The sequence below is a fragment of the Phalacrocorax aristotelis genome, chromosome 17, assembly GCF_949628215.1.
Source record: "Phalacrocorax aristotelis chromosome 17, bGulAri2.1, whole genome shotgun sequence".
NCBI lineage: Eukaryota > Metazoa > Chordata > Aves > Suliformes > Phalacrocoracidae > Phalacrocorax > Phalacrocorax aristotelis.
The window spans coordinates 13,320,257-13,331,829 of NC_134292.1; the positions used below are offsets into that span (position 1 = coordinate 13,320,257).

General features: G+C 38.1%; 1 protein-coding gene across 5 annotated transcripts in view; it reads left to right on the plus strand.

The window, feature by feature from the left end:
- Nucleotides 1-11,550, plus strand: part of RALGPS1 (Ral GEF with PH domain and SH3 binding motif 1) — a 150,964-nt gene extending 139,414 nt beyond the window's left edge. For 3 of the 5 annotated variants that reach the window (XM_075111966.1, XM_075111965.1, XM_075111964.1), the window contains 8 exons: nt 567-718; nt 1,995-2,046; nt 2,334-2,414; nt 4,605-4,710; nt 5,531-5,623; nt 5,798-5,903; nt 7,021-7,112; nt 7,841-11,550. In XM_075111966.1, coding sequence (XP_074968067.1) covers nt 567-718; nt 1,995-2,046; nt 2,334-2,414; nt 4,605-4,710; nt 5,531-5,623; nt 5,798-5,903; nt 7,021-7,112; nt 7,841-7,870 — 712 coding nt within the window. In that variant the 3' untranslated portion in view covers nt 7,871-11,550. Of the gene's footprint in view, nt 1-566; nt 719-1,994; nt 2,047-2,333; nt 2,415-3,607; nt 3,707-4,604; nt 4,711-5,530; nt 5,624-5,797; nt 5,904-7,020; nt 7,113-7,840 lie in introns of all 5 variants that reach the window. The other 2 variants (XM_075111967.1, XR_012663463.1) reach the window with 2 other exon arrangements.
- Nucleotides 11,551-11,573: the final 23 nt, after the last annotated feature.

Here is an 11,573-nt window from a genome sequence, read left to right on the forward strand (position 1 = left end):
AAGCTGCTTGGCACACCGTATAATTCAGGAAAGTTGTGACGTGTTTTACATCGGTAATATGGATTAGAAACATTTTTCTCTACTATTTACCCAGCTAAGTGAGAGCACCTGCTCCCCAGTCAAGGTTTCAGCATCTACCAAATGTCACAGTTAACAGGTTAGGGAAAAAAAAAGTTCATGTAACTTGTCCAAGGTCATAGAGTGTTGATGTGTTAGTTCAGCTTAATGAAGGACCACTTAGCAGTGACTTAGCTGGGGTCTGCTTTTTCTGGTTTTCTACCTTTGCCTCCACCCAGGGTGTTTGGGTTTTGTACAGAGAAGAAAAACGTGAAAGCTTTCCACCTGCAGAAATTTAATAATTGTTGTTTACAAAGACCAGTAAAGTTTTAAACTTGTTTTGGTAGTCAAGGAGCATATGTACAGCAGAGTGTGAGCAGTAACATTTAATTGCCTGCTACTTAATAACCTTTTGATAAGGCAAAGTCTGAGTGGAAGTATCAGGAGCCAAGGATCACTGTTAAATGACGTAAGAGGGGTTTTGCATTTTTCTCTTTCCAATTCTCCAGCATGATGTGTCAGTTCAGTGTTGTGGAGAGTAAAAGCGCCACCTTCCCGACGGAGAAGCCGCGCCACCTCCTGGATGACAGCGTCCTGGAGTCGCACAGCCCGGCCCGCAGCCACGCACTGAACTCACTTTTCACCAATGGCCTTTCCATAGGTAGAGTCTGTTCGGGGAACTGACATTCCTGCTTTTCTGTCCCAGTGCTCTGGAAACTCTCAGAGATACCCCAAAGTAGGGAATTAGGAAGATCATTAGCTCCTGGGGAAAGACCAGACCCTTTTATGGAAGAAAGGAGATCAGAACTACTACTCAGCTACCTAGTCAACTTTATCTCCACTTTCCTCGGTTACTTACTGATGGTTTTGGTAAAGATGGCATGAAGGAAGATTGTCTTTGTACATGCTCTGTATGCGACACAGAGCCTATACAAAGACAATCAGTTTGTCAGCTTTCACCAGAAAAAAAAAAAGTGTTACTGAAAAGTGGATATATATTTTGAAAGCTACCTTTTCACAAAGAAAACTTTAACGATATGTTTTAGAAGATGGGAGAATAGTTTAGCTGTGCTCTCTAAGACTTCAACAGAAACGTAAAAAGAACTGTGAAAGAGGATGATGACAATTACATTATGGTATTATATTTAAAAATTATTATAATAAAAATGTGGTGATCAAGAATCTGTGTTGTAAGCAAGAGAATGCCACCTTTTAAGTGACTCAGGTTACTTCTAGAATAGGAAATAGACTGTGAAGGACAGCAGGTTACTTGACCAAGAAGAGTTTGACACTGAGATGATCTCTAAACTTCTGAAAAATACAGGCATACTGGGTTATGCTGAGCATTAGAAGATCAGTCCTGGGCAAAATAAAACTGTGAGCTAAATAGCTGTGCTGCGGAAGGAGGGACAAATCAGTCATGGGCTTGGAGGAGAAATAGGGACTGTCATTGTGAATAGCATCGTATTGATGTGTTATGGCTCCTAGCAGCAGCATCCAGGTGACATACCCTCTTACAGGTGTGCTTGCTTGTTGAAAACAAACAATATAATGTCTGATAACTTTAATTAACTTACAGATGTTGTGGTAGAAATATTGGCTTACAAAGAAACTGGATTCTGTGTTCCTGAAGTGCTCAACTTTTGAAGGAAAAGCAGCATAATGAAAATTAAAGTAACATATAGATGTCTGGTGATTAAATGCAGCAGTTAACAATGACTTTGTTCATCAGTGAGGTAAAAATGGGAAGGCTCATGTAAGCCTCTTCCAATTTTAGATTTTACCATGAACTCTAAAGAGTTCAACTTTGAAACATGATTTGAGTAAGCAATTTCCATGGTACTATATAAAGATTACTCTCGTGATCCGCATACATTGGCCTTGTATTTTCCCTCAGGAGGTTTTCTTACTCCTTCTCTGTACTATTCTTTTTGTAGATAGCAGTGAAAGCTCAGAATTTAGTGAGGAGCTGCCGTCAGGGCTTGAAAGGTGAGTTAGTCTTCATGTACACTCACTGAGTGCTCTACAGACTTCGCTAAGAAATTCACGAATGATCCCTAATATAGGTAAGCCCTAAATCAGTAGTTACTTTTATCAAATTACTGATTAGTTAGGAAAAATGGCAAACTTTTTGAAATAAACACTGTAAAGTTCTTGTCGTTTTCTTCCCATGGACCTGAGAAGATTTGGAACTCTCTCTGTCATGTTTACCAAACCCTATCTGTTGAAGTCTCAGACTAGAATTTCCCTCATCAGATGTTTGCATTCACAAACAGGGGTCGTTTATATGCCACACTGGGGCCTAACTGGAGGGTACCGATCCGGAATTCTCCTAGGAGCCGAAGCTGTGTCTACAGGTACAGTTCAGGGTCTGCCTTGCTCAGTGTATGGTACTAAACTTTCATTTGGGTCTCTGCACTTTCCTAGTGTAATGTATTTTGTGTCCAAAAGCATCCTTGTACAACCATATCAACTGACAGAGTTTTCCCTTCCTGTGTGTAAAAGTCCCTATTAATGCTAAAGCAGGGGTAGGGCCCATTCAGATAAAATTCAGTTTAGCTATTGATTTGATTAATTATATCTGGCTTCCACATTGCAGAAAACTTGTGTTTACTTTGGGTTTTATGACATTACGGAAGCAGGTTTGTCATGAAGGCTGTCTTTGCCTTCTGTGACAAATAATGCTGTTAGAAGGATACCTTTTTGACCTTTTCTCCCAATTTATTTTCTGATTTGCAGGACAGCTACCCATAACATCTCTTTGTGTCAGAGAGCTGTAGTATGATGTGTTGGTTTTGTACGGTAAAGAGGTGTTACCTTGGACCTCTTACCTTGTAAGAGAGGGAACATCTGCAAGGCCATATGTAGCAGGCACTCCCAGTGTTGCTAGTCACTAAGACATGGACTTTTAGGAAACTGGTAATCCACTTACAGCCCAAAGAGAGGTGATGTGGAAAACTGTCTATAGTTAGAGGGATGAAAGTCATTCATTGCATCTGTACCTGACCTGGACTTGATAAATTCGGTGATAGCAGGAAGCGAAGTGGTATATATGAACAGTAAAGAAGATAGGGCCCTGAAACAGTATTCTGGAAATACTGAGATTTAGTTGGAGTTTAAATCCAGTTATGTTTTATTTTGTATAAATTAGTTTGCTGCAGCCAATGTAGCAAAGTTGACATAATGTGCAAATGTTAAGTACAGCTGTTTTACTTGAACTAGTAACAGGCAGTAGCAGCACAAGTCAGAAGAAGTTAGAGAGGAATAAAAAGGCATGCATTATAAACAAGTAAAGGAATAAATTTTGGAACAGTATTTCAGCTATTACACGTGCTTCTGGAAAATACTCATAAGATGTCCGTGGTAGATTTGTTTCAAGAATGTATACAAGCTAGAAATACAAAACATAGGAAGATAAAAATGTGAAAAGCCTATTAAATCCACAAAGAAGAATTCTTCCCTAAAATATATTTGCATTTATCCACCGTCAGGTAACTCTAATGCTTGCGTTCGTTCTTCCTTTTCTGGAGTCTTCTACTGCTTTTATCAGGAAACTAGAATTGGCAAGAATACACATTAGCACAGACAAGATAATTCCATTTGATCGAAGAAGATGCACCTGCCAGTTTGAAGTGCTGTTCTTGCATAGGTCGTGGTAATGTGTATATATATCGCTGTCACCAGCACGTGTTTATGACGCCATCATACTTGTTCATAGACAGAGTAGTGTTCCTTCCATAACTGAATGGTAGATCACACACATGTAATTTTCCTTCGATTGGCTATTAGGCGTGGTTTAGTTGGCTCTGGTAAACTTCGTTGGCCCTTATAAGAATATCAGGGCTGTGATCACATGGCAATGAAGAGAGGTTAGCAGCAGATAATTCTAACAGAGCATCACCTACCAATGATTCTTTGGTTGTTATGTTCTTAATGGCTGTTTACATTTCTAACTGAGCTTGTACTTGGGTTCTTTCAGTTGTAGCACTTTTTCACTGTTGTGTGTGGGAAGCTCTATGTTCGTCTTGGGAAAGGAAAAAATGTTTTAATCACTGTACAATAAACTATTTGGCATTTTTAATATAGCTTTCCCAACGTTTTTCCAATTAGCCAAGGTAATTTCCTGCATTCTTTTTTGATAGCTAAAGTTTATTTTCAGATAAAATTATATTTGTGGGAGCTCTTACTGCCAAAATTTTAAGCCATAAGTTTCCAGAAATCCAGATAATTCCTGAATTTACCAGAATAAAATAGAAAATTGCCTGTTTTCCCTGTGACATTGGGCCTCAATATTTATTTGGGTTTGTTTTATTTTTTCATGTCTAAGCCCCCAGAATAGAACCGTTCATTGATTTGCTGTTTTTCAAAGGTACTGGTTCCTATTTGATCTCTAGGTCCAGAAAATAACATATTATAGAGTCAAGTGTCAGGTGATACAATATATATAAGACAATGCAGGAAAAATATATTTAGAGCTAAATTCTATTGCTTGCTTCTTGTCCTTATTTGTCTGCTCAAATACATATGGCGATGTCTTGTCTCTCCAGCCCAACAGGGGCCTGCAGCTGCACATTAGGTAGTTCAACGGGAGCCATTACTATGGAAGGGCCATTAAGAAGAAAAACATTGCTCAAAGAAGGCAAGAAACCTACTGTAAGTTATTCTAATTCTAGTTATTCCTGTGATTCTAATTCAGTAGTGGCAGTTTTAATTTAGATTACACCTGCAGCTTGATAGCACGCAAAACAGTGTTCCTTGTTATTATCAGTTGTAAAATCATTTTCTGTTCAAAGTTTTAACTGGGCTATAACAAGGTTGTAGCCTTTGTATGTCATTTGATCTACAGCAGTTTTGCGTCTCCCTGCATTTGCAAGTAATGTCTGTAGGTTGTGAAAGCAGAGCAAGAGTAAAGCAGCTCTATAAATCAGCATGCATCTCTGTGAGGGCAGAAATTTAGTGTCGTGGTGAAATGGGAAGGCTGCTGGGCATCCACCCCTAGCAGCAAAGTCATGGTAGTTCATACTTAACCTAAATTCATAGGTTTCACATGGCTCTAGTCCTACACATTTGGTACTTTTCTGTTTCCTGTAGAGTTCACTGATATTTTTTATGTGCAACCCTACTGTTCAGTGCTGAAAGATTTGGAGAACTGGGGAGATGTCATCTCAATAAATTTTATTGATCAGATGCAGAAGTCTAAGATCTGTCCAGTAGAAGGCAGCACACTGTTTTGCTGGGAAGCAATCAGTCCTGACACTTTTATGAGATACCCAAGAGAGATGGATTGTGTTCACAGCCATCCATCCAAATTTAGGTAGATGGGCTGATTTACACCGGGAGACACTCTTTATTTAACTCTCCATTCCTGGCTTCTGAAATTAACTTTGGTAGCACTTCGACTTGCTTGTGAATAGATTTTTGAAATGACGGAGATATGCAGATATTTTCCTAATATTTTTCCTTTCTGATTCAGCTCTCCTCATGGACTAGATACTGGGTTATGCTTTCAGGATCAACTCTTCTGTACTTTGGAGCAAAATCTTTAAGAGGCACTGAAAGAAAACACGTAAGCTTTAAATTTGTTCTAAAAACAAAAATTGCGTATTCATGAGCAGATCTGGAAGGGTGTTCGAGGTGTACTTGCTGTTCCAGCCTAAGCCATATATCTGCACAACTTTTACAGTCAGAAATTGATCCCTAGTGCAGTCTCAGCTGTGACTGACTTGTCTGTCTCTTTCAGTATAAATCTTCACCTGGTAAGAAAGTCTCCATTGTGGGCTGGATGGTGGCACTGCCTGATGACCCTGAGCATCCTGATATTTTCCAGCTGAATAACCCTGACAAAGGTAGATGTTGCAGGATGGACATTGTCTGCATTATGTTTCTGTGACAGGAAATAGATTAATCTCTATTAATGAGTTTGTAGATTATAGAATTTGCAGTGTCACTCATTAAAAAGACTGAAGAGGGAGATTTTCAATACAGAATTTTCAAAGGATGGTACAAATTAAATTGAACACATTTCTACAATATGCTGTGGTGCTTCTGTGGTGCCTACAGAGGTAATGCTGTATCTTGACAGTTACTGTAAGTTTTGCAGAAATTGCCCAACGAGTACAAGAATGCTGCATGTCCATGTGCCTGCATACCCTGATCTCCAAGTTTCCGAATAGCTTTCTTAAAAATGGGTCAATAACAATCTTGACTTACACTTAGGCAAATTAAAATATTACGAAAATTCTTCAAACATCAAACCACTTACCAAAAAGAAAGCCTTTTAAGTAATTACTAATTACTTTTTAATAAATAATTTTGAAGTGCCATAACTCTTGCACCTTGACTTAACTTCAAAAACTTCAAAAGATCAGAAAGCCCCTGGTTATTTTGCATTTTGAGTGGTTACATAAAGATTTTTGAGGCTTCCTTCACTTTTCACATTTTCAACTTTGGTGCTGGACATGGATTTGCATCTACTGTCTGAAGTGAATCCATTGGGTGTTGACTGAAATGCACAAAGTATTTGATTGCAAGAAACAATTCACAAAACAACGAGGCTTAGAGGAAACTCCCAATAGGACATTGAAGAAAACTAAGTTCACAAATATCAAAAACTTCCTAAGAGGTTTGGCAGTAACCACAACAGTCTTAATAAGACAAAACCCAGAGGTAAATTAGATGTGATCTAAGTGGTCTTTTCTGTGGCTATAATTCAGCCTCTCTGCTTACACACTCCTCTTAGCTTTGCAGTCCACATGTGTTCTCATACTCCCTTCACCCAAGGATTGTTTGATAACATGCCTTACGTGGTCTCTATTATGTGACCAACATCCTGTTTGAGCATTTGAGGTGCAAATTAATTTAACAGTTTACATCAGAACTTTGGCTTCTGCACAGAAATTAGAATCCCTTGAAACTACGTGTCTGTCCACAAATGTAGAGCCTTTGATTTTCTCATTTTTGTAGGCAATGTTTACAAGTTCCAGACCGGTTCAAGGTTTCATGCAATATTATGGCATAAGCATTTGGATGATGCATGCAAAAGCAACAAGCCTCAGGTAAGGTTTTGAAACTTACTTCTACCCGCTTTTTCATATTTTCCAGAAAATCGTTACTAGAAAAGATATCTCTCTCCAATCTGTGTGTACACACAGTCCTGTGGGGACAGACATAGTTATTTAAAACTACAGAATTCCCACCAAATCAGGATTTGTCTAGCTATACATTTGGTTACCTTAACAGCACATAACCTCTACGCTCACTGCTTTGAGTGAGGTAACCCCATCTCTACTTCAGAAGGGGCTTTCTCATGGACGAAGACAGCAAACATGCTAGCATTCCCTCAAATGACTGGACTGCCATTGGAGAGAGGGTCCTATAAAATGCTATGTTTGTCCGTCATGGAGCAGCCTCATTCTTCTCTTGAGGAAAATGTTCATTCTTAAAAGGATTTCCAAAGGTTACTTTAATAAGATGCTGATCCATATAGGACCTAAAACAGGATGCAGCTGAAGAATCTTCTTTACACACACATCCCCCCATGCATATTAATGACTTCTTAGAATACTTTGGCTGGATTTGGTCCACGATTAGAAAAATAACTTCAGTCTTTGTCTTTCCTTTCAGTTATAGGGTTAGCCCTCTTTTGGGCCTGTTTGGGACAGATAACACTTTTCACACTGGATAATAAATTATTAGCCCGCTCTATTTTGTAACCTTGCAGTTTCCCAGTGCCATAAGAGGCTCAGGAGCATTATACTGCTGTATAATTTATATTCTCTTGCAGGTACCTGCTAATCTAATGTCATTTGAATAATTTGCTCTCCTGCCTGGTGCGACTTCAAGTGCCAAACTGAAGAAACAGGCTTATTGTTGTCTAAGGAGGAAGAGGAGAACAGTTTTCCTGACATGAGCCAGCCACAAATATTTCAGCACTTTCCTATGTAACTTGAAAGTGATTCTGACACAGCTTTTAAAAGCAGAAAGTGAATGTTGTCCTTAGGACCAGATATAGTCTCATGCACTGAGTGAAAGCAGACAAGGTAGATGGACAGAAGATTAATCCTGACTCCTGCAGGATTTCAGAGCCCTCAACTCTTTGAGGTCAGAGACTGCCATGAACTGATGCTTGACAACAAACTGAGCATCGTATCTTCTGCCTATTCTTTTTTTTTAAATGGTTCTTTTTATTGTTAAGCTGCTTTGTGTGACTGAAGAATATTTGGCCCATGTTGGGTTTCAATTCTTTCTAATGCACAGAATGATTGACAGTGTTAACTTGCTGCAAAGTGTCAATTAGAATAGAAGATTGTGGAACAACATTTTTATAATCTAAGTGCACTGACTTGCTTGGCAATGTGGCTGCCTCAGATTTTGTATCAAATCTCTGGACAATTCTGCTGTTCACATTTGAGCTATTTGGGGAAAAATGTATTTTGGCACAGGACAGTTGGTTTTCTTTTTATTCAGTTATGTTACTCAGGAATGCCCTGACAATGGATTTAAGGCTGTTTAAATTTATGTCATCCTAAAGGTCATCTTTCATTTTCTTAGTAGGGGCGGAGTTGCTTACAGGTTTGTTTTTTTCTTCAATCTGAATGTTGTTCATCTTAAATCCCTTGGTACAGGCAAGCAGGTAACCGGTTGTTATGTATCACATGGCCCTGGCTCCTCAGAATGGTTCCATATCATTGTTTCTGTTCTGTCTTTCTGTGGATGACTCGGCTCCACTCACTGCCAGTACACGATGCATATTTATAACATATAGCTAGGCAAGACTGTCTGACAGTGGAGCAAGTATGAAGAAGCCTCCACACCAGCGGAGGAATGTAACTGAGCCTTCTCCTGTGAAAGAACTGCATCCAGAGCTGTGTCCCTTCTATGCCCTAGCACTCCTGTGGTCAGAGTCTTTTTTCTGTTCCCATGCTAAGTTCAGCACTTTTTCTGTTTGAAACTCTTTTGCCATAAGGCATCAGTATTTAGACTTCATCCATCACTGGAAAACCTCTTCTGAGTTTCCTAAGATTGCATAGAGGAGAAATTTGCAAGCAACCTCTAGCTTACAAACCATGAAAAAAATGAAAGTCCATTTAATTGAACAAAGCCTATATTAGAACAAGTCTCTGGGCATTAGGGGTATTTATTCTGTGGACTTGCATGATTTTCTGAAGTTTTATTTTGAAACTTCTCTAACAACAACAGAATACCTGTATTGTTAAATGTAGGTCAATGGCAACTTTGGTGTTATTTTAAGTGTTCATGTTACAATCCTGAGAACGACGCCGAATACGTACCAGCCTTTCAAGAAAACCAGTTCCTAACGACAACTGCATTTAGATCCTGGGACATGTGAAAGCGTATGTAAAGTTGACAAAGTTTCTTTGATAGCTCACGAGTTGGGTGAAAAGAGTGGTAATGCAAAATATATCTATACCATTTTTTCTCCTTTTCAGCTAAATTAAGGCAACTTTGAACTAGGAAAAACATAAGTATCTGCAAGGGCAGAGCATCCAATGCCACTAGAGACAGCGTAGAAGGTTTTGAATGTGGTAAAATCCCATCACCAATAAACAACTTCAGACTGTTAGAATATGGTATAATCTGAATTATTCTGCTCCTGTGGACTTTCGTGATTAGTTATCAGTGACATGATTCATGAAGATGCAAGTGTTAACAGACTGCCATCTTAGCGAATGTGCCACATAACCATGTGTGTTGTGTGTTACTAGCTTTCACAGGGTTTGAACCATGTGCAGAACAGCGACCAAAATGATGATACACTAACCAATACAGAACCGTTGAGGTAAAGAGTTTTTTTTAAAAGTTACTTTATTAGTAGCCCTTTCCCCTTAAAAGGGAATAACCTGACCCATCTTAAATATAAGCTAAATTTAAAGTGGAACACTTATTGGCATGAAATGTACTTATATTAGAAGCAAACGCCTGCTCCTTTCTAATGCCATGTAGTGGAAGTGAACACCAGTGAGGACTCATGACATTTATTCCAGCGTATTGCAATTGACATAAACTAATTGATGTTGTGACAATTTTCAGTTTAACAAGCCTCCCTTGGAAGAAAATAATCAGTGCTGACTGATACAGTAGCAATAGAATGAGCCTGTACACACTCAGAATTTAATGTTTTTTAGAATTTAAGTGTCTCTGAAGTGCTATATATGTTATTGTATGTACAAGACGTAGAGTGTTCTAGACTTCAGAAATATACTTTTACTCAAAATTGCAAGGCATAGAGCCGGTTGGAGAAGTTACAAAAGGGTCCATTTTGACTTGCTTGTAAAACAGATTCCCAACTAGAATGGAAGCATCTTCGCCAGAAACCATGATAGGCCCCAAAACAGTGTGGCATGAATGAAAGGCAATATTTATGAATGATTCTTATACCCAGTCAATTGTCACTGGCAGAAGATGAATCTGTGGGGAAATTAAACCCTTCATATTTACTCAGTCCTCAAACTCAAATCCTACTCAAAACCTTGGAATTTGGAAATATGTCAAAAGTAACTAGAATTCCCTCACACTACTGTCATTTGAATGTAAAAAGCGTTATATAGAAGAAAGATGAACTTAGCAAATAATACTTTTACACAATAGTCAGGTAAGCATTTTCAGTATAACACAGTTGTGACATTGCTGCACAATATAAAATCAGAATTATGGCGGTGCAAGAATATTATTAAAATGTCTTAAATCAGTTTTAAATTAGTTTAAGTATTAAACAGTTTGTAGCTGATGATTTGAGTTTTTGTGTTGTCATTTGGTACCATTTGCTGTCATCCGGTACTCTTAATGTGAACTGAAAGCTGCTATTGAAATACAACATATTGCATATCATTACTTGATTAATACAGCATTTTCACAAAAACACCACAAACCATACAAGGTTTCATCCATCAAAGAGAATAACTGAAATGGTTGTGTAAAAATAAACATTATCTCAGAATTACTATTTTCAGAATTGTGAAGATATAAAATGTATGTAGGCAATATTATTAATTTATTAATGTGCAATTTTGATGTAATTCAGTGCCAAAATGCATGTTTTTCCAAATAGCACTAAAATGAGGCAAAGACAGTAGTTTTCAAATTGCGACATATCTGTCACATTATAATGTAAACCAACTTCAACATTTGGTTTGTTTTGTGTGAAAACTGTTGCACTATTTTTTGGCTGTATTTTCCAGCAGTCCACTGCATGCCGTTTGTGTAAGGATTCTTTCTAAAATTCTTGTGAACTGTCTCACCTATAATAACCCTGGTGTTGGAATCTAGGTTTTTGGCAAAGTATTTTGTTACCTCAGTCTTGTATCAAGTTGCCGTATTTTTCAGTTTGTTACATTGATAATGATTGTTTCACTAATTAAATACTTTAATGTAAAAAAAAAGGTTGCTTACTTCAACAGCAATTGCATTTAGTTGTAAGTTTAAAAACATGCAGAGTGTGTATGCTGTTAACAATAAAAATACTCTGGAAGAGAATAGCAGAGCTATAGAAGGAACAC